Below are 24243 nucleotides of genomic sequence, written 5' to 3' on the forward strand. Positions count from 1 at the left end.
GGCCCAAATACTTAACCTCTTCTATGTGTAGGTTAATGCAACCTATAAACAGGAAAACCAATAATTACTACACCAGAAGTATTGTACGGCTCTTTTTTCCTATTTTCACTTATGATTAAATATAAGGAAGTTATCTGTTAATACATACACATACATTCTGCTTAAAAGAGCCTAGAATATAGATGTATGGTTCGAACAACCAGAATAAGCAAAATGTATATTAATCATATGGTTATAGAATATTTGTAATGTAAAATCTATTTCAGTTCAGAACAATTTTGTTTTCAGAAAAGGAAAAACATTGTTGAATGGTCAAACACACAACTGCTGTAAGGCCAGTAAAATACAAGAAAATGAGGAAAACACTTAACATGAAGATCTGCAAGTACTTAATTTCTTACTTCAGGCTTCCACCTTCTTTAATCCAAAAAACCAATAGTTTTATGTGAAACAATTTCAAAATAGAACATTTTAAAGCTGACAAGGAAAGGCAGGTTTTATCCAGATTAATTTGTGTTTCACTGGAGAGAAAGCAAATGTCATGGTGTTTTGCTCCAGTATTGCATTAAATTAATATCTTTTTTAAACAATGTCATCATCCAAAGGCAACTTACCTTCTCTAAAGACATGGGATGAAACTCTGGTCCCACTGACGTCAATGGCACCCATTGACTTAAATAGATCAAGCCCTAAAAGCTCTCATGCTGCTATTCTATTTCAAACACACAAAATATCTTCATTTTAAAAAAACTTCACTACTTACAGATTAGACAAATTTAGATGGCGGAAAGTCTTCTTATACAAACTTGAGAGCTTGTTTCTAGAGAAATTACTGTAAGAAAACAGAACATTAGATTTTATTAGTATTTCTGGTTTTCATAACCAAACTATAGAAACAGTATTGTTTTGAAAATTTAGCCCAATCTAACCCCCAAGAAAATCTGTGGGTTTCCTTCCTTTGAGTTCAATAGGAGATGGATAGGGATCTAAAGTCTTCTAATAGCCCAATATGGCTTTGAAGATTCCTAATCCAGCAAGCACCTCGTTTTGACAGCTAGCTTCATAAACAAATTCAACACTGGACAAAATTTTCATCTTTCAGCACTTCTAGCCATGCAGAAAAAACAGTGGATTTCATTTCAAAAGTCCAGATGTTGGTTACATGCCAATTTATCCATAAGCAAAATGGGTGTTTCCCATACCTTCTTTGAGTCTGCACTGCACTCTGTGCTCATCTAACCCCAACCACATGCTAGCACACATCCTCAACATAAGCCTTTTAGTTATTCTTTTCAAACCACGTGTGCAATAAGAGAGAGATCAAAAGGAAAATTGTAACATGCTAACATTAGGGGGTTTTATGTCAATTAAGCATTTGCTGCTTCCAAATATAATTAACCTAAAGGTTCTCCCCAAGTTTTTAAGGATAGAGAAAGGTTCACCTTAATCAGAAATGCTTCACTCCCAAACCAGTAGAAAAATGTTCCCCGCCTTTCCTCCACAAATCAAAAAAGGGATAATTTTTCTTGTGGTTCTATCAGTGCACTAGTTAATAATATAGAGAGCAGCAGTAAACTGTAACACTGCCAACAGCCCAGTGCAAATCAGTATTATGAGCCAAAATACTACATGCATTTTATACGGTATTACGAAGGCATGAGAGGGGCTCCATAGTTAATGTTGCATTGAAATTTGCACTTAAACCAGGGATTAATGTAGTTATACCTTTAACCTTGATTGAACTGATCAAGGTCTGCCTTAGCCCTCCCTAGATTTGACCTTGCCCAGATAAATCAAGGTTAAAGGTGTAACTTGCATCTACACCAGCGAAGATGTTGTAAGCAAGAATTAGGTACCACATGTTCGCTAACCCTGACCTAACCTTAACTTCTTTCCATGAGCTAGACAAACTCTGTGTTAGGACGCTGGAGGTTAGGTGACCCAGCGCTTTAGGGCCCAGTACTGCAAGCCATGCCTATATGAATAGTACTTAATCATTCAAATCAGTGGCTTGATCCTCCACTGCCTTGCACCTTACATAGCCATTTACATCTGTGAAAAGGGGATGTAACATGCTACCTTACCAAACTGTCACTTTGCACAGGTGTAAATGACTATGTAAGGTGCAAGGCTGAGGAGGATCTGGCCCATTGATTTAAGTGAAGCTACTCACAGGAGCACCTGCGATCATGCCACCATTATGAAACACAATTTTGAAAAATGATAGGAAACTCCACAGGCCTGACTCTCCTTTCGCTTACACCAGCCAAGTAGCTCCAGTGGAGTTACTTCTGACTTATGCCAGTGTACATAAGATCAGAATGAGGCTCACTGTATTTATGGAAAACTAACAAAAATGCTCAACTGCATTCTTGGTTATGGGCTGACACATTTAGGGCTTTATGACTAGTCTTTTCTTCTATGCAGTTAGGGGCCTTCAGATTTTTCAAACTGACATGTAATTCAATTGAAATTCTTGAGCCCTATGTTATATATATCATCTTGAATTATATTATGTCAGTACATTTATTGTTATATATATTTTTCATAAACGGAGCACTTTATATTGATTACTAAAATCTCTGCTTTGGGCCCTTCAGTCCACAGTAAGTGAATATACATAGACCAGGGTTACTAGATGGTTGGTAAAGATGCAGTTCTGTAAGAGTAATTAAAAGTTAGCTCCTCAATTCAATATCATAGTACAGAATCACTATGGCTAGCATCCACAGTAATAAGTATATACACATAAAACTTTGTTAACTTAGAGTTAAGGGCCTAGATCCTGCATTACAGCCAAGATGTGCTCAACAGCTTGGGAAGTGAAGAGAAGATGAGGGAGGGGAGGCAAAAAGAGTGTGAAACCAGCTTCATGCACTCTACTTCCAATCCGTTTCTCATTTCATCACAAAAACAAAATAAAAATCTTGTACTAAACATTTACACTGTGATTTAAAAAAAAAAATCAGACCAACTCCCCAGCCCCTGTTACTAAACATGTGTTAGTTAATCCCAACCTAACCACAAATGTTTCCTTACTGTAGATACAAGTTAGCGCTGTTAACCTTGATTTAGCTGTTCAAGGTCGACTCTAGCGAGGAGCCTGAGACCAATCTCAACCAGTTATATCGAAATGTTAGCTTGTATTTACACAATAGGGAAAAGGGGAAAGCCTGTAGTTAGGTCAGGATTAGATATACAGCAAATGTAGGTCTCTTTTCTTAATCTAGTCAAGTCCACAGCACTCAAATAGCACACTAAAAATACCAAAGTAGATCTGAATATACAAAATGTATGCAATTATGTGCATTCTTGGTACATTACAATGGCTTTTTAATGTTTTAGGAAATATTCACTACTTGTGACCTTTATTCCTACAGTTAAAGGTATTAATATAATATAAAGGAAGTGCATTAAACAGGTCTATTAAAAAAATTGTTACTGCTACTGAGTTTATAAATTATAGCACTGCTACAACAGTACTGTTTAATAGCTTTTAAAGGTGATTGTTGAGTAATTTTGAGTCTAAGGTCAATGAGAATACCAGAATTAAACTAGCAAGGCTATTAATTACATTTAAGTGATATCTATTGGAACATTTCACTTTCTGTTGTTTACATTATTACTAAACCTTAATCATTATACTTCAGTTGTGGAAAGGCATTTTGGCTACAGAGGTTTGGCCCAGAAAATAAGCCAAAAAGCATTTAAATAGCTATGTGTTAGTAGATTCATTAGCATCTGATATTATTATGTGCTATTATTATTTATGTTTTAAGAATACAGTGTTTATTTTTAATGAAGCCTTGTGACTGCATTAAAAGATTTCTCCTGTGAAAGGATTACAGCCATAATATTTCTATTAGCAAAATTAAAGTTCATACAATTAACATTAATATTCATAAGAATATTTGTATGTAAAAAAAATCCCATAAACTCCAAATGGCTAGACATAAACTTTTGCTTTAAAATGAAATGTAAGATTTTTCTTAGTCTTCTGCTGAGAAGGTTACTATTAATTAAACGTGACTGATTTCAGTTTTTCACAGTTTTCATTGCCCAGACCACATCTCAGGGTCCATACTGTTCCCAGTGTCCTAGGAGTGTTGCCACTGATTTCAATGGTCCCAGACATTGAAGCAACAGGCTCCTTGGGAAGATTTTTTAAACTCATTAAGAAATCATGTAAAGAATAAACAAATGATTTTTTCTACAGAAATAATAAATCCAAAGGCCAAGGCAGAACTACCTTCATGCTAAATGCCCTGTCACTTTGGTTCATCTATTGTAAATATAACAAGTGGCACTAAGTAATCATTTTTGGTTGTACCCAGGTTTTTTACATGTTTTGCAAGATTACAAATCCCTCTTTATCACTGCTCAGAAGGAAATCATAATTTAATGACCTATTGTCCCAGGAAAAGCAAGTATATACCCAGCTAGTAGCTCTTACTTTATATGGTATTTCTATGTTTATGCATTGTTATGGCTCTGGTCAAAGCAATTTGCTTTATTAATAACAAGATGAAATAATTTAACATACCTGTAAAATGTGTGTTACATTCTCCCTCTCCTAGTTTGAACACATAAGGGGTAACAGCCTACCACAGCTACCAGCAAATTGAGATATCATATGTTTTTGATTAAATTACTATTAATTTAATCCTCCTATGACATATTTTTCTTGGAAAGCAAAATTGAAGAAAGGGAATTTATTGTAGTATAACAGCACCCAGTCCTGACCCCAATTCAGCAATCCATCTTTATTACACAAAGCACTCAGTCAAGCACCTGTTTAACTTAATACCTGTGTTTAAGTCTCATTGATTCACTCATACACATGCCTAACGTTAAGAAGGTGCTTAAGAGCTTTGCTGAATAGTGGTAGACTTAAGCACTTACTCGAATGCTTTGCTGGACTAGAATTCATGTAATGTGCTAAACCCCCGCTGCTCATTTCAGCACCTTCCAGAATTGGGACCACAATCCTAAATGTGAGTAGGAGTGAGTTCAGCTCTATGCTTCTCAAAGGACTTGTCTACACTATGCATAGGTCTGCACTGGGCGGGGGAGGGCGTAAATTCTACTCACCAGCATATCGCACATTAACTGGTCCATATGGACCCTGCTAGCACGAGCTAAATACCCTTAGTGTGTGTTAACATGGTCCCAGACAGTATTACATTAATGTTCACCAGGGAACTTTTAGTGTACCACAGCAGGATCCCCATGGACCAGTTAGTGCGTGACATGCTGGTGTGGACTAGAATTTACACCCCTTTAGTGCAGACTAACAACACTGGGTAAACAAGCCCAAACTGAGAGGCACCTATCTTCTTCAGGGACATGTAAGCAAACCAACAAACACAGAAGAAACTGACCTGGTCATTTTTCTGAGTTGTTTTCACAGAGGACTCTGGACTACTCATCCTTTGCCAAGTCCAAAGCGGAAATGATCCAGCATAACAAAATTAACAGGATGCCCCAGCACCACTTGCTTATAATACAGTTCCTCTTTCACGCCAAAGTTATTAGCAAAAGATCCTTATACACCTCCCTTTTTATGTGAAGAAAGGGAAGGGAAGTAACAAGCTCTGTGCAGGTCTGTCTTACAAGACATGAGCTGTTCTGACTCACATGTACTGCAGGTTGGTGTTTTTCAGAAATGCCTGACGGGACACAAACTTTAAGCCTGAATCCACCACGGTTCTGTGAAAACATATAGTGTTTAAATTGTTAGTGTTGGTCAGTTAAAATAAAATTGATTAATTAATAATAATGGTTAGAATAAGATTTGGGATTACAATTAACCTAGATCATATTTCATTAATTAAATTGTAACCTCTTTGGGGCAATGACTGTCTTTTTTTAATTCATATTTGTACTGCGCCCAGCGCAATTAGGCCCTGCTCATGACTGGGGCCTATAAATCCAGTTGTAAGAGAAACTACAACTATTAATGTTAAACAAAAATAATAAGTCAGATACTCACAGATTTTTCAGTCCAACATAAAGTCCAACTTCATTGTTATTGATGCTTTCTAATTTCCGCTGGTTTGCGATGTAACTATAGAAAAAACAAGACAGAGAAAGCAAGTGAAGAAAGCCGATTCATTACCTGTTATTTAGATTGTCTCAGGCGCTGTTTATAGGTGAAATTTAAAAGGTGACGAAGGTTTCTGACCAACTTCAGTCAGCATGGAGTCATGGTTCTTGTGTCTGCAGAGCTAAATACTTCTTGCCACCTTCCCAAGTATTTAACTGACTGCCCTGTTGCAGAACATTTAATTTTTACTCAGGGGAAACAATCTTGCACAGAGAGGGAGGTCTTCAAACTGAGAGATAATAAACAAAATTTCTTTATAATGCCACTTTCTCTGAAACTTGGCTCATTACTTTTGCATAACAAGAAGGCCAGACTCTCAACTGGTGTAAATTGCGCACAAGTAGAGTCTGGCCCTAGTTTGCTAATACTGGATATATTTAACATCATCACTCATTAAGATGTTTTTCTCCCTGCCCCTTAGCTGGAGATTTATTTACACCACACTACAACTGGAAGACAAAACAAACTAATCATTCTTGGTTGTATTATGCATATGATGAGCCCCAGCTGAATATAACACAACAGAAAGAGAAAGCATCGTGATAGATCAAAAGCATCAGCCAATGCCACTATGCACCAGGAACCTCTTCATGTGCCACCAGTGTAGCAGATATGAGCATCAAATGACAGTGATGGCTCTGCAGGATTTCTTGGGATAAGAGTAACAGAGTGAAGCCACTGTAAAATAATAGAAGAATACAGAGTTCCTTACATAACCTTGTTATCCCATGGATTTTATAAACCAATCTGATTTAAACTCTTGAAACTCATTAAGGGCCAATCCAAAACCAATGAATAACATATTAAAAATGATGGATAATGAAATCCTCCCATTTGAGATCCATCAGGCAGATCTTCCCATTCTCTGTGCAACTGTATTCAAGCATGACAGGGGATGTCATTTAGAATCTTCCTTTACCTGTGTGACCTTGGAAGCCCCTCAGTGCCAACTAGCAGAGGGCACACTATACCTTAACTCACATCGGACCTGACACACTCATTGCCTCAACACACTGTAGTCATGATCTATACCTAAAGGCAGCATGTAAGGTGTTATATGCAAATGGATAGTATTATTGTGGGGTGTTTGTATGGTGATGTATAAAGAATAATAGATGTGTGCTGGAAAATATGTTCTTAAAATATGGTTGGCAAGCAGTGCATAATCCAAGCTGTCTTAGGGTATGGCTACACTTGAAATTTCAAAGCGCTGCCGCGTGCCAGCACTGGGAAAGAGCTCTCCCAGCGCTGCATGTAAACCACATCTTCTACGGGTGTAGCGTGCAGCTGATTACACTGAGGCTTTACAGGGCTGTATCTTGCAGCGCTCAGTGGGGTGTTTTTTCACATCCCTGAGTGCAAAAGTTGCAGCGCTGTAAAGTGCCAGTGTAGCTATACCCAAAGCCCTTGTCTACACTTGCAAGTTGCAGCGCTGGTGAGGGGGTTACAGTGCTGCAACTTAGCAGGTGTCTACACTTAAAAGCTCAGCCAGCGCTGCAACTCCCTGTTTGCAGCGCTGGCTGTACACCTGTGTCTGCTTCCGGTGTAGCGAGACCGCGCTGGTGATGCACTGCGCTGGTCATCAGGTGTGGACACTCACCAGCGTTTTTATTGGCCTCCAGGTATTAGGACTTATCCCAGCATTCCTTTCAGCCTCTCTGGTCACCGCTTAGCACTCCACTGCCCTGGGCTCAGGTGATCCGTCCTTTAAATGCCCCGGAATTTAAAAATCCTCTTCCTGTTTGCTCAGCGAGGCGTGGAGTGCAATCAATCAATCAATCAGCAACAATGCCTCCACGCCCCAAACGTTCCCCAGCATGGAGCAGTGCGAGCTGCAGGATCTAATCAGTGTTTGGGGAGAAGAGACAGTTCAGTCCCAGCTGCGATCCAGCCGCAGAAATTATGATATCTACGGCCAGATATCACAGTCAATGCAAGACAGGGGCTATGACCGAGATGCCGTTTCAGTGGTAGGGTTTAAAGTGAAGGAGTGAGGAGTGCCTACACCAAAGCCCGTGATGGGAAACCGTCACGCTGGTGCTGCCACCCACTACCTGCCGGTTTTACAAGGAGCTGGATGCGATACTGGGATGTAACCCCACTGCCAATCCTAGGATCATATCGGACAGTTCACAGCCTGGAGACCAGGGTGAAGGGGACACAGAGGGTGTGATGTCCCTGCAGACTGCAGCCAGGAGCTGTTTTCTACCCAGGAAGAAGCAAACCAGTCGCTGGGTGCTACTATTGAGGAAGGATCAGAGGAGTCTGTTCCAGTAAGAAGCTTTTATTACAAGGATGCAAATGTTTTGGGAGCAGGGGGCTATGCCTAGATGTGGAGCATAGCCCATTGATTTGATCTATCACGTCGTTCGGTAATCTGCCTCTGTAATCTCTTCAAAAGTTTCAGCCAGAGCGTGTGCAATGCGCGTTCAACAAGTTTATGGGGAGAGAACTGTGTTCCTTGTCCCAGCCAGGCTAACCACGTCCACGCCATTGTGCCTGAGGGGTGGGGGGGATCATGGCTACACACAGGGAAGCTGCGTAGGGACCAGGGCGGAATCCACATAGCTGTAGAAGGGTCTCCCCGCTCCTCGCAGGTGACCCTGAGCAGCGAGATATCTGGAAGTTACAATTCTGTTGAAAATGCAGGGATACTGTTAAGTGCTATTTCCCTGCACCTGATCTTGCATGCATAAACCCCATGGCTAATAGGGAAAGAGAGAGGCAGCCTGAAAACCCCCACCCTGCCCCTTTTGAGCCGCGTGTGCAAGATGCCTTTCTCTGATTTCCCTGTACCTGATCTTTGCATAAACCCCATGGCTAACAGGGAAAAGAGAAAGCAGCCTCAAAACCCACCAACCCCCCCCCGCCCCTGTGAGCCACCTTCCTTCCCCTGACCAGGTGTGCTGCTTGTTTCATTCCCTGAGCAAAAACACCACCAACCAATTCCTTTCCCAGGTTGTTGCGCATGATGTTATTTCCCTGTAACCAGACCCACCTTTTCCCCAGTGATCCAAATGGCTTTAAACTCACCATGTGCTCGATCATGCTGCAGTGTCCAGAGTGTGGTATGTTCACACTGTCTGAGAATGATGGTACACAATACTCTTAAAAAACAAAGCTTCCTCTGTATTAACATTTTACTCTCTTTTTTTTTTAAGTGACCTTGACTACATCTGGAGCAGCAGCAGACCAGTTCTGAAAGGCTAAGAAACTTAAGAAAGAAGCCTAGGAAATCGAAGGAAGGACAGCTTGTGAAAGCAGTCATGAATATGTTTTCCGCAGAACAGAAAAAGTTACAGCATTGGCGGGAAAAACGTAGCATTAAGAAGGATCAGGCAGCAAGAGAACCACAGATCGGCTGCTAAGCCTCATGGAACGCCACACAGACCTCATGCAGTCAATGGTAGACATGCAGGCAGAGCACTACCGTGGCTGCCTCACCCCATCCCAAAACTCAGCACATTGTGCCCACTGTTTCCTCAAAACACCCATTTCCAGCATCCTGGTGCTTACCACCACCAACTGCCCCCAACACCAATACGTTCACCTCACATCCATGATAACTGCGACCCTTACCCAATGCACTCAACCCCCATCACCATGCAGCATTTTAATCCTCAAGTGCAGCAGGCAGTGCATAGCCCTCAAGGAAGAACATATTCAAACCTGTGAGTGTAATGCTCCTCACCGTACCCCCCCTTCTGTTGTATGTACTGTATTTTTAATAAAGGATTTCTTGTCTTTAAAGCAGTTTTTATTTTACAGAAAAAGTGTAACATACTGTACCACAAGTGAAAAAATAGGAACTGCAAATCAATGAACCACTGCAGGTAACTGCTGTGGGCACTGCACTAAACTGCAGTGGAAGGCACCCAACATTACTGTTGGCTTTCAGCCTCAAAGTGCTCCTTTAAGGCATCCCTAATCCTTGAAGCACTGTGCTGGGCCTCTCTATTAGCCCTGCTCTCTGGCTGGGCAAATTCAGCCTCCAGGCGTTGAACCTCGGAGGCCCATTCGTCACTGAAGGTTTCACCCTTCCCTTCACAAATATTATGGAGGATACAGCACGCAGGTTATAATCGCTGGGATGCTGCTTTCCAACACGTGTAGCTTCCCGTAGAGACTTCTCCATCTCCCCTTCAAACGGCCAAAAGCACACTCACAGTCATTCTGCACCGGCTCAGCCTGTAGTTGAACCGGTCCTTGCTCCTGTCAAGCTTCCCTGTATATACGGTTTCATGAGCCAAGCATTAACGGGTGTAAGCGGGGTCTCAAGGATCACAATGGGCATTTCGACGTCCCCACTGTGATCTTACGGTCTGGGAAAAAAGTCCCTGCCTGCAGCTTCCTGAACAGGCCACTGTTCTGAAAGATGCGTGCATCATGCACCTTTCCAGGCCATCCTGTGTAAATGTCAGTGAACGCCCAAAGGTGATCCACAAGCGCCTGGAAACCATTGAGAAATACCCCTTCGATTAATGTACTCGGATGCCAGGTGGGGTGGTGCCAGGATAGGAATATGCGTCCCATCTATTGCCCCTCCACAGTTAGGGAAACCCCATTTGGGCAAAGCCATCCACAATGTCCTGCACATTCCCCAGAGTCACGTTCTCTGAACAGGATGCGATTAATGGCCCTGCATACTTGCATCACCCACTATTCCAACGGTCGACTTTCCCACTCCAAACTGGTTTGCGACCATCACAACTGGTAGCTGTCTGGAGTTGCCAGCTTCCAGACTGCAATAGCCACCCGCTTCTCCACTGACAGGGCAGCTCTCAGTCTCGTGTCCGTGCGCCGCAGGGTTGGGGCGAGTCAGCACACAGTCCCAGGAAAGTGGCTTTTCGCATCCTAAAGTTCTGCAGCCACTGCACTCGTCATCCCAGACTTGCAGGACGATGTGATCCCACCACTCAGTACTTGTTTCCCGAGCCCAAAGGCGGCGTTCCACGCTGCAGAGCACGTCCGTTACTGCGCCACAAGCAATTTAGTGTCAGCAGTGTCAGCAGCATCTATTTTCATCATCTGAGCTCTCACTGTCACTTTGGAGCATAAGGAATAGATCAACTGCCAGACGGGATGTGCTGGCAACATTCATCAGCAACATCCTAAGCAGCTCGGGCTCCATTCTTCTGAAATCACATGCGGCAGAAATCACAATGGCACCAAACGGCTGAAAAGGGAAGCGATGCACACGGGTCGTTGGAACAGGAAGCGGAATGACCGCACCCTTCCGTCCCCTCCCACAACCCCCAGCACAAATTGGGGGACGAGGTGCTCTGTGGGATAGCTGCCCACAATGCACCACTCACAACAGCGCTGCAACTGGTGCAAGTGTGGACACACTGCAGCGCTGGCCGCTGTCAGTGTGGACACACTGCAGCGCTGGCCGTACACAGCTGTACGACCACAGCTGTAACGGCCAGCGCTGCAAAACTGTAAGTGTAGACAAGCCCTTAGACAAAGGAATGTTGTTTCACCCGCTTGACTGTGTCTCCAATGTAAATTGAGCAAGGCGAGGCCAGAAACAATGAAAGTATATTTACATGTAAGGTAAACAAAGCCATTAAACTAGAAGATGGGGGAAATGACCACTTAACCACGATGGGGGATGGAAGCTGTACTCCCAGGAAGCCTTCCTGGCTCTTGAAACAGAGACAATGGACTTTGGGAAATACAGGCAGAAACAGAAAGTAATTTTGGCATCCTCACCTGAGGAAGAAAAAAAGGCTTTGAAAATTGAGAAAAGTGGGTCTTTCAACCCAGGTAGTGGAAGCCTCTGAGAACTGACTGTAGATGAGAAACTTGCTTAGACAGAGATTGTAACTTGCTAACATTAAGTTTTAGTCACTAGACAGCACATTTTGTTTTCTTTGTAACCTTTTGTCTGTCTTTCACTCTTACTTGAAATCATTTAAACCTCTGTTTATTAATAAAATTTATTGTTTTATTACAAGAACATTTCTCAGTGCTGTTATACTGAAGAGAAGTGTAAGTCTTCAGCTAACCTAACAGGTTGCCATGTGCTCTGTCTCTTTGGAGGCAGTGAAATTAATAACTTCTGTGAATGTCCAGTGCGAGGGAACTTAGGGGATTGGGGTTCACTGATTGTTAACAGCATGGGCAAGGATTAGACTGGCAGAGGCCTGAAGAGTTTGCTGACAAGGCAGATGAACTGGTGTGCCAGACAGCTGACACACAGCTTAGCAGCAGCAAAGCTCTTTCTTGGTGAGGCAGAGCAGTAACACAGTGGCTCACAGTTCTGGGTGGTCTGAGCAAAATATCACAATCTGCTGCTTAGTTCTAGGTGTAGTGAATATGGTTGTGAGGTTTCAGAGCCACATCCCCCACTATGTGGTCAGTGTTCAATCAATAATTAGTACCACAGTTAGACTGGGAGAAGACTGGGGAGAAATATCAAGGGACAGGAATTTAGGAAGATGTATGCAGTGGCATGGAAGAGGGAACCAGAAAGGATATAGAATCAGGGTAAGAGAGATGGGGCAACAAATTTTAGCTGAAGATCAAGCTTGCAACAAAGTTGTAGTCATTACATACACTTACATTACTCTATAATACCACATAACACACCATAAAGATCAGCCATTTCAATTTGAATCATAAAAGCATTCATTTATTCCATCAGCACCTCCCACTATGAGAATGTGTAGAGCTCTGACATAACTGGAACTAAATCAGCACATGTAAATCCACTGAAGTGAATCCTTTACATCAGCCAAAGATCTGGCCTTAAATGCACAATACATAAAATCAACAGTATAGTTCCTTTACAGAACAAAATGAGGCATGGCTGCTGGAATTAGTGGCTCTGGGGATCCTGCCGCACTCCCTGAATTGAAGTGGTTTCCATCATACACAGGGTTTACAGTTTGGTTCAATGGCTTTCAGCACCCCTACTATACAAATTGTTCCAGCAATGAGGGAACAAATTTCAGGTTCGATAAGTAGTATGAGGTCAAAAGGAGCCCACTCGCACCAATTTAGATTGTAAGCTCTGGGGCAGGGACAGTCTTTGTTCTGCATTTGTACAACACCTAGGATGATGGGTCCTGGTCTATGACTAGGGCTCCTATGGTAATAATAATTGTGCCCCTGGAGAAGGTCAAGCCACTGCAGCATCCCAGTGCTGGCACTAGCTTTTCCACAAGGGGTGGGCTATGGCCCTACCCCTCTGCACCAGCCACCTGAACTGAAAGTTGTGGAGGAATTGCCACAACTGTATGCATGATGGCAGTGCCCCAGGAAAAATTCAGGCTGCATTAACCAGAATTCCTCTCAAAGCAACCACTGCAGTTTCACACAGCACCCTTAACACAGATCATCATAGGAAGGTAAACAGTAGTGTTATGAAGCCCTAAGGGAAGAAAATGGACAGTTATAGCTTACCACAAACAAGTTGTGTCCTCTTACTACCCATTTTATCTTTTGCTTAACACTTTAATCAAATCTTTAAAGATACTTCATAGCTGAGAAAAAGACAGAGATAGGGCTACTATAGCATGTATACTAGGAGGGAAAGTGAATAAGATAATCCTTTGTTTAAGCCAGAGAGAGGTTTGAGATAAAAGCTCTTATCTGACTGGAAACTATTTTTACCATCTTCACAACTACTCTACCTTGATGCTACTTATCATTATATATTAATACTCCTAAAAGCTCTGACTTTCAGTGGGCAATGTTGAGAAATGTAATGTGCTTGCCTGGCCTTAAGAATACTCATCCTTTTCCTTACTTAAATGAACATTTTTTAGTGCAACATACAAGAAAAATATCCATACTCCATGACTGGCTGAAGTCAGGTGATAAGTCAGGAGATCCCACTGTACACTGCAGCACAGTATAACAATATTGAGGTTTGGAAAGATATTAACCAATCAGAACACATATACCAATTACAGCTCCAAACTGAATCCTCAGCAGTCAGCAATACTGTTCCTTGGATCACACTACAACCAATTGCTTCCAGACCTCTAATTTCATCTCCCCATGGCCATTATGAGGCCTATTAATTCTGATAAAGACATTCAGAATCACATTTCATACTGATTTCATACTTCAATCCACAACAAGTTGTTCACGTCAACACAATTCAAATTGTATAACATCATATACTCATACCTCACTATTGTAAGCCCATTTTAAATCTTATGTTCAAAGACATAACTTTTTCAAAGATTTTCCTTTTGATCTGGAACACAACCTACTTCTGCTCAGCGCAAAGGTGAAACATTTGGGAAAAACTGCAGAAAATCAGCAGAACCATGTCTAAATTATGTGACCACGAAAACAATACATTTTTCAGTCTTTAAAACAATTTGGATTCTTTTGCATTTGAATAGTTCAGAAAAAAAGAGGATTCATTCAAAATTTTCAAATGTGATATGTTCATATTCCTTTCCTAAGTCTGAAAACATTTGGTTAGCTGAAGAATGTCCCCTTAATTTATTTGATTTACTCCATTTTCTCTGGACAAATAGAATTTAAATTACACCACTCTGTTTGGAGCTGCAAGGATATTGTTAAAAAACAGAAGTGCACTAATATTAACTACTTAGATAAAAGGGAATAATACTGTAATTCCGCTCCAGCAGTATTTCTGCTACCAGAAAATATCTTTTATGGGAAACATATTTCTTAAGACTAAAGAAAGAAATAAAGAAAAAAGAACAGCAAGCTTTGGTTCATACTGCTGGAGGAAGTTTTGAAAACAAAATGAATAAACATTTCCTGGTGAACAGTCAGTGACGAGTTTCTGGGTTTTAGGGGAACTTTCACCACAGGTTATTTTTTTCCCCAGTCCTTTGGGGAGAAGAGCAGAGCATTCCAGACCTTGAACTAGACTAGATGAACCTCATCATAGACTGGCGGTACAACTATGTTTCTAGTCTGTGCTAGAAGAATGCATTAGCACTAGATATGCATAGAATGTTAAACCATGCAAAGCTCCCCAATGTTGTATTTTGTTACAAATTCAAATGTCAGACAAGGTTCATCAGAAGGTTTGCTAACATTTATGAACCTTTTCAGCAAACCTGGGCTGATTTGATAAGTATGCGTGAAATGTAAGTATGATAAGTATGCGAAATGTGCAGATGTGACACCTCAGATGAGTTGCATTTTGAATTCCTTTGAAGCCAGGACTCAAAAACAAGACTAAGGGGGTGTGAACTCACATGGATTGAAAAAAAGAAAATATTTGTATGAACCTTGTATATCAAAACTTTCAAGTTTCAGACTCATCTAGGCAGCACCATCCCTGGCGGGGGCAGGGCAGAAGTGACGAATCCATCACTGCCAGAACCAACCCATCACTTCTGGGACCGACCACACTGGCCAATCTCGCCAGCCTGCATGGGGCCCAAAGCGGTTGCCCCAATTCACCATACCCTTGGGACAGTGATGCATCTAGGGCCCAAAAATGCAACCTTTACTCAGATAGGGAATCTCTAGGTGCCGGATCAGACTCCTAATTACATATAACCCCTGGAAGATGCTCCAATATCATGACACTTATCACAGTCTAAATACATAGACAGACAGTCAGACAGATAGCAGGTCCTCTACAAATATCCAGGCTTGATCCTGCTCTAAGGTATTTCTATGAGTGTCTTCTAATTGACAGCAGTGTTACCAACAGAACTAGAATTCTCCACACTGACCACCCCATATCTCAAGAGACAAAACCTCTAACCCCCAGAAGAACTTTCTACAATCTCAAAACGGAGAAAAGCCAGAGGCTCAAAGAAGCCCACTATGGATTTTGCTATAGCCAACTTAGTTTACTTTGTGGTGTAATGGGCACTGGTACATAACCCTGAATACTTGTCTATACGGTGCCCTTCGTGTGTACTAGCAGGGGTGTAAATTCTAACGGGTATCAGTGTGTCGCGCACTAACTGGCCCGTGTGGACCCTGCTGGCATGCACTATATGTGCCTGAGTGCATGTTGATGTAGTACTGCTTGAAATGGAACTACATTAATGAACAATAGGGAACTTTCAGTGTGCAACAGCCAGGTCCACAGATGCCAGTTAGTGCACAACACACTAAAATGTGTTAGAATTTACATCCCTGCTGGTGCACATTAAGGCCCCGCATAGACAAGCCCTTAGATAAATGAGATTCTTATCTAGATACTTTTCCCATGTATCCCTGTCTATTGTCAGGTTGCCGTATTTGCACAGAGTACATAGTAAAATTCTGAAAATTCCGGTAAGCTATTTTAAAAAACTAAGGCTACAATCAGTGAAATGTGATAAGGTCTTAATATTAGGAGTCAACAAATTCTGCCATAAAATACTATAATACATTATGGACAAAATATTCAAACATGCTATTGTTTATATCTACATTTTTAAGATTTTTGGCAAATCCCTTATTAGGAACCTTCACCTACGGAGCACTCTGACTATTTGCTGATACCACTCACAAAAGGATAGATTATGAATATTACAGAACAAAAAAGAACATTATGTATTTGTACATCTTCATCTAAGACTCCTGAGCTTTGGAACTCACTCTCCTCCCCACACGGTCCAATATAGCCCATGTCTGTTAACCATCAGAGTGTACTGCATGTCTAATCCCTTTTCCCAGTCTTTTTGAGAGGAAAGGGTGCGTTGGGGTTGAGATACATGAACTTACAGCTGGTATCTCTGGCTGGCAGGGTTATTCCACCCCCACTTCTTGGTTTTGGCAAGATGCTCTATTTCTGTCTGCATTAGTCGGCTTGTATTATTAATATAGGACAAGGTGCCCTAGACCCTGGACTGGCATGATTTATGTTCTGTATTAATCTAAATAAATAAAAGAAAACCCTAAGAAAAACAATGGGATTGTGCATACACAGTACTGCCAACCCCAGAAGTTCAAAAGCCATGAGTCAGAAACCCCACCAAAATCATGAGACTGACCTAAAAATCATGAGGCTTTAAAAAAAAAAAAAAAAAAAAAAAAAAAAGATTAAACCATGTACTTTGGTCTGCCTTCCGATGTTTGAACTCCCTCTGCTCGTCCCCAATGTGGGTGTGGCAGCTTTACAGCATTGCCAACTTGACAAATGTTTAGTGAGTACAGTGAGTTTGGTCCCTATTACAGGAGCTCTCACTAGAGGACCCAGCTGAGATTGGGGCCCCACTGTGCTGGACTCTGTACAAACGCATAGCAAGAGACTGCCCATGACCTGTAAAGCTTACAGGGTAGTGCAACACACAAAAGTTAGTTTGTGATATAGGAGCCACCACATCACCTCACTGAGGGTCTATCAAACATCTCTTTGTCCTGGTCTACACCACAAAGTTAGGTAGATGTAAGCGGCCTTGTGTCCACCTAGTTGTGCATGTGTCTACACTTAAATTTGTCTGTCTCCCACTGATGTAAGCTTTCCATTATGCCAATACCATAATGCCATCTCCCCAAGCAGCACTGAGCCACAGTCAATGTTGACATAGCAAATGTAGGCAATGCATTACCTATGTCGACTCTAACAGCCCTCCAGCAGCTACCACATAACGCCCAGCACTGACTGGTCTGGTCACAGTTGTGAACTCCACTGCTCAGGAGTCATGGAGACCAGAAGCCCTACCCGCCCCCCCCACCCCCGCCTTTAAAATCCTGCAACTTTTTGAAATGCCTTAATTATCCATCTTGGCAAGCACACCTCGCAGTTCTCCATTGTTGTGTGCAACTGCCCAGCTGACCATGCTGGCTACACACTCCAGATCCGCTCTGGCTTGGAGCAGACAGGAGATATTGGATCTTCTGGGCCCGTGGGAAAAAGATGCTGTGTAAGCACAGCTATAGACCAGCCACAGAAACATGGATCTCTATGAGCAGATTGCACGGGGGATGCAGGAGAAGGGGTACAACAGGGACCAGTAGCAGTGCTCTGCGAAAGCAAAGGAACTATGTCAGGCATATCAAAAGTCCAGGGAGGCCAAGAGTTGATCTAGTGCTGAGCCATAGGCACAAGCGATATAGTAATTGTAGTGGCTTTATGCTGATGTAACTTGTGTCAGCAAAAGTCTGTTGTGTAGACAAGCCATTAGATGAGAACAACTTTTAATCCTAGCTGAGTAGAGCTGGATTCAAATTGGTGACCTTCAGATGAAAGGCTCTATAACTCATTAACAATGCCCAGAGGCATCTTGTCTCCCAAAAGTGCTAATGCTATATTTTCAGTAATGAGGCTTACTTTTTGGAGAGTTTATTTAATAACATTCTGATCTTTCTGAGCTTGCACAGACAGGATCTACCACTCTCTTGGATGCACAGGCAAAATCTCCCACACAATGCTGTCCGTCACACACAAACTAAATCTGTCACATCTTGTTCTTAAAAGGACCACTACTATTAGCCAGTTACAAATAATAAACATGCTACAATAACAAAAAACAAATATTAGCACATCTAAATTTGTTTTTACATGCAAATATTTTGCAGTATAAAATCACTCCCAGAATGATGTCAGTGTCCTCATCCTAACTCTTAGTATTAAGAAGGTTTGCACACATATCCTTCAAATGCTTAGCACAAACCAACCTATTTCAGCTATCGGAGTAACCAGTAAGGTAAGACATGCTGTTACGTTATATCTGGACCACTCCACAGAAAGAGACAACACACATTGTGAGTGGGTCACACAAATATTTGTAAGACAGCACAGTGCACTGGGCATCAGGATTCTTGGCGTCTCTATTCCTGGCCCTGGAAGCAAATTGTGGCCTAGTGGTTACAGATAACCCAAACAGAGGTGATATTACATTTGGTGGTGCTATCTCCAGGGGATTGAACCTCTGGAGGTAAAAGTGTGAGTTTCTGTTCTTTGAACTAAAGAACAGACTCTCTTATCACAGAAGCAGTAAAAGAGTTATTAACCTCTAAATGTGATTAGTTGCTAGAGAGTGACACAGAATCACACACAGTTAGTTTTGGTTACACAAGCACCTCCTTTGACATACTCCTTCTGAAAGACTGTGTGACAAACAGGAAGAGACTTGACCCTACTAGACCCTTGGGTTCCAGTCCGAACTCAGCTACGGGTAGTGACCTTGTACAAGCTCTCAGTTATTTTATCTTCTAAATAGATGAATAATAGCTACCCCCAACCTATGAAATCTCGTCTGATAGCGCGGGTTGTGACAGGCACAGAAATATGTAGAGCTGCTGCTAGAACTAATAGTAGATTGTTGTGGCAGTAGCAGCTACCATAGCTTAGAGCTAAGGAATCTGTCCCAATGGCACTATTCTGAGCATACAGCCTAATGACTCTGGCTGTGCACCCATTTCCAGGATCAGGCTGTACGGTAGTATTAAGCAACATGATCTAAATTATGTTCTCAGATATATGTGGGAATCTGAGGGCAGGACGTGGCCCCAGATCTATTGCCTGCAACTTGTTTTCATTTTAATAAATAAAATAGTTGCATTTAAAATAGGTGAAAGAGCAGCTTTAAATTGAATGGTTATCAACAAATGGGTTGAAGTCTAACTTCCATTTTTTTAAAAATAAACACCCTGAAACCTATTTTCCTGACAGCAACTTTTGCTGAGGACTAAGAGGGATACAAAAAAGTGTGACAAAGATGGAAAAGCAGCTAAAATAATCTTTCTGAACACTTGTGAATAACCACAAGAGTTGAGCCCCAAGCCTGAAACCTATTCTATGTGAATGGACTCCTGACTCTACACAGAGTCCCCACTGACTGTGAATGGAATAAATTGTAGGATCTAGGCCTTAGTCATAAAAAAGCAAACAGGAGTGAGGCAACATGTATCACTCTCCCATGTAGCTACACCACAAAACTAGGCCCAGGAACCTGATTAAGAATATAACATTAATTTTATAGAGTTACTTCTTCCTCTGGGTAACCCAGCGCATTTTAACTTTCTTTTAGACTTTACGGGCTGTAGGCTATGTACTGCTGTTGTGTCCTGTGCAGTGGAAGGCATGCTGTCATAATTCATTCTAAACCAAATAAACAATAACAAATAGACGGATTTCAAAATATTGTACAGTCTGTCTTTAGATATGGTAATAAAACAAATAAAACACTGGAAAATATATAATTACACCCTTGGATTACCAAACTGTAGTTCAGAGACAGGGTCACTTGACCTAAAATAATTTTGTACTATTGGCTTTCTACCTGCTCACTAGCATATGGAATAGATTAAGCCAGAGTTGTCTGACCTCGTGAGGCAATGAGGACTTCATCTTCCCGAGTCTGGTGGACAAGGACAAAGTCAAAACAAGAATGAAGTCGCAGAATTTATTTTTTTTCTGTCTCCTTCAAATAAGTGAGGTGTAACAAAAAGAGTCAGAGGATTAAGCTGGCACATAATAAAGAGAAACCTTAATGAGCAAGAGCAATAGTAATACAGCACTGATTCTAGAAGCTGAGGGATGGGATTGCATGTTGCCACTTCGCCTGAAAAATCCAGCTCTCTGTTATACTCTGCTCTCAGTACCTCTTCCCCCTTCAGTCTGGCACCCCACACTGACCAAAACTAACATTGCACTTCAATTAATCACCACAAGCCAAACATTAAATAATAATACAACACATCAACTATAATTTATCTAAAGAGTATCAATCAATTATACCACATAAAAGCTGTCTACTTATAAACAATCACTAGAATCTGAGCACCTTACAGTCACTAATGAATTTAGTTTCACAGCCCATCTGTGATGTCAGAAAGTTATTTCTCTCCCCATTCTACAGATGGGGAACTGATGTACAGAGAAATGAAGTCATTTGCCTAGGGTCACACCAGAAGTGTGTTGTAGAACCAGGAGCTGAACCCAAAATTCCTGCCCTACATTCCATACCTTAAAACCCCAGGGCCATCCTTTCCTCATCAATTAGAACAGAAAAGCATTGGTAATTCTCATGATGTGGCACACTGTTGGCAACCAGAACCCTATATTTGAGGCATTAAACATACTGCACACTTGGTGCAGCATTTCTGTCACCTTTTCTTGCTCTTCTGAAGCTTTTCTGCTTTTCAGGAGGCAGCGTATGACAAAAACATAGTAAAAAGAGTGCAGTAATAAAAATAGTTAGAATATTTTCAAGCATCCTTTGAGGCACCAGCAGGAGTGGCCACCGTTATATAAATAAATAAATCATTTAAAAATGGATGCTGTAGACAGAAAGCCTAAGGAACTTTATCATTTTCATTTATCCAAGACGGTGGTCTTTAATAATGCTGTAGCTTTGCAATTAGTAAGAACAGGATCGGCTCCCTCTGTGAACCAAAATGTAAAACCAATAGCAGAGAATAACTGACACTGCAGCATATTTAGGATAAAGCGACTTTTAAAAGGTACAACTAGACATATTTAGCCCCACAGCCACCCTTGGCTTTACTTCACCCCGGTGAGAAGCGTATCGGTGCTAGCAAAGAGGATTCACCCTAGTGAAGGGCAGCAGTGGTTCCTGGGAGAGGTGGTGCCCATTCTACAGCTATGCCAGCCCCCAAACCCCCAGAAGAAGCAGGGCTTGATTGCAACAAGACAGCCACTCATATAACTTCTGTCTCCAGAGAATTCTATGAGAACCCTCTGAACCTGTAACTGTAACATGCCCCCTGATTTGAATGAGGTTCAGCTATGAGAAAACCGAGTCTTATGAAGCCCAAAGATTTTCCACTTCAGAGCTTGCAAACTCAAGCTGTCTCCATGTACTTGTAACCCAACAACTGGATCTAACCTAGAGGACTTACACAACTTTTTAAATACATATACCCTATGTTGTATTAAAGAGATATTTACATTGGGCTTAATCCTGCAAACACACATGCTTAATTTTGCTACAATGAGTAGTCCCACTGAAGTCAAAAGGGAAACTCACAGTAGTAAAATTAAGCATGTGTATTTGCAAGATCGGGGTCAGTATGTGCTCATTAATTTTCTCAAACTCATTTTTATATGAGGGATCACACACTTCAGAGCTTGTATAGGCTGAGCTCATTGTACACACAGGGTTCTTCTGTCTGCCTCCAACCCCTCGCAAGCTCCCTGTGGACCACCCTCCCATCCCCCTCTATTTCAGAGACTATCTGCAACTTCCCCCATTCCCTCCCTCTCACCTGGGACTTGTGCACCCCCCATTTTTCCCCTCACCCTGAGATAGGGTTTTTTGTGCCCCCCAAACTTCCACCACCACTGGCCAATCTCCCTCTGCCAGGGGTTCTATATGTGCCCCCTAGTCTCTCCACCTCCAGTACCTGAGTTCCCCATTCTCCCCTCATGCCAGCAGCTCTGTGTGCCCCCCATTCTCTCTCTCTCATCCCACCTTCCTCCCATGCCAGGGGCTCGGTGTTCCCCCTTATCCCCATATCAAGATCCCCCAATCTCCACCCCGACCAGGGTTTGTGTGCTTTCCATTCCCCCATCCTCCCATTCCAGGGTCCACCATTATCCCCACCTCTATGGCAGGGGTTCTGTGTGCCTGCCTTACCCTCCTCCTACCATGCCATTGTCCCCCATTCCCCTCCCAAACCAGAGGCTCTCCATGCACCCCCATTACTCCCTTCCCCCACACCAGAGGCTGTCTCCACCCCCGCCATTTCCCCTGATTCTACGACCTTTGTGTGTCCTCCTTCCCCACCCTTTCTGTACTGTCTCCAGTTCCTCAGTCTGTCTCCCTTCTCCATGCAACTGAGGCTGTGTGCCTGCCTCAATTCCCCAGTTCCCCCCATACCTTCCCATTCTCCCCTTTCCACCTTGACCCCCACAAGATAAATCATTCAGGGTGTCAAGATGTTAAACTCTATTGGGAGGACAGGCAGAGATGAGCAGGGATATTGTTATACTGGAAAGTGTTAATGGATGCCATCAACCAGCTGTTTGATCTCTTGATCTATTTATGTTAATCAGGTGGCAGGGTCTTCCCCATTCCCCCTCTTTTGGTTTTTCAGTTTTCCTCAAAGTCAGTAGGGCTCTAGAGCCATTGTTGCCTAGAACATCACCAGAAATTCTGTAACTGATCAGATTCAAAGTTCAAAAATTATTGCACTATAGAGAGACTTATAAAAGCCACCAAGCTGATCGTAAGGCTTTTGCAAGCTTGGCCGAAAATAATTCAGTCAGAACCCTTTGACAGATTGTCCCATAGAAACCTTAACAATCTTCCCTTTTCACTGCTACCTTTAGCACACTAGCTCCAGTAGCGCTAGTGAGTGTCTGGCTGCCACAGCACGTTCCCAGCTGCTGTATAAACATACCCTTTCTCTCTCCCTGTTTGAGATTTCTGCCGCTTTCCTGCTTCACAGAGCGCTGAAAGCACCTTCAATTTGCCACATCAAAGACAGTGTTCTGCCACATTCTGCTGCCTTGCAGGATGATCTGCCTCAATGTATAGGAATAGGTGAGCACAAAGCAGAATGTGCACAGGAACATGCCACCTCCTAGAGAGTGCAATAACCAAATGAATTGTTATTTGAAAGCACATAAGAACTGCAGCATCCACACACTTCCTTAGGGAGAAAAGCCCATGGCTACACTGGCGCTTTACAGCACTGCAACTTTCGGGTTCCGGGATGTGAAAAAAACACCCCCCTGAGCGCTGCAAGATACAGCGCTGTAAAGCCTCAGGGCATGGCTACACTTACATTTTTGCAGCGCTGGTAGTTACAGCTGTGGTCGTACAGCTGTGTAGGGCCAGCGCTGCAGTGTGTCCACACTGACAGTGACCAGTGCTGCAGTGTGGCCACATTTGCAGCATTTGCAGCGCTGTTGTGAGTGGTGCATTGTGGGCAGCTATCCCACAGAGCACCTCGTCCCATTTTGGCGCTGTCGGTTGTGGGAAGGGGACGGAAGGGTGAGGGTCATTCCGCTTCCTGTCCCAACGACCCGTGGCGCATCACTTCCCTTTTCAGCCGTTTGGTGCAGGATTTTAAAATTCCCGGGCATTAAGGGCGGGTCACCTGAGCCCAGGGCAGTGGAGTGCAAACGATGACCAGAGAGGCTGAAAAGGTATGCTGGGATACCTCCTAATACTGGAGGCCAATTACAGCGCTGGTGAGTGTCCACACCTGATGAGCAGCACTGCATCACCAGCGCTGGATTCGCTACACCCGTAGCAGACAACAGGATACAGCCATGC

The 24243-nt window shown here is 42.5% G+C and overlaps 1 protein-coding gene across 1 annotated transcript in view; it reads right to left on the reverse strand.

The window, feature by feature from the left end:
* Positions 1-24243, reverse strand: part of NTRK2 (neurotrophic receptor tyrosine kinase 2) — a 303730-nt gene that overhangs the window by 267670 nt on the left and 11817 nt on the right. The window contains exons 2-4 of the mRNA XM_032771140.2: positions 5993-6067; positions 5638-5709; positions 764-832 (exon numbers count right to left, since the gene is read on the reverse strand). Of these exons, the coding sequence (XP_032627031.1) occupies positions 764-832; positions 5638-5709; positions 5993-6067 (216 nt within the window). The remainder of the gene's footprint in view (positions 1-763; positions 833-5637; positions 5710-5992; positions 6068-24243) is intronic.

This window comes from Chelonoidis abingdonii, chromosome 6 (genome assembly GCF_003597395.2).
Source record: "Chelonoidis abingdonii isolate Lonesome George chromosome 6, CheloAbing_2.0, whole genome shotgun sequence".
In the NCBI taxonomy this organism is placed as follows: Eukaryota; Metazoa; Chordata; order Testudines; family Testudinidae; genus Chelonoidis; species Chelonoidis abingdonii.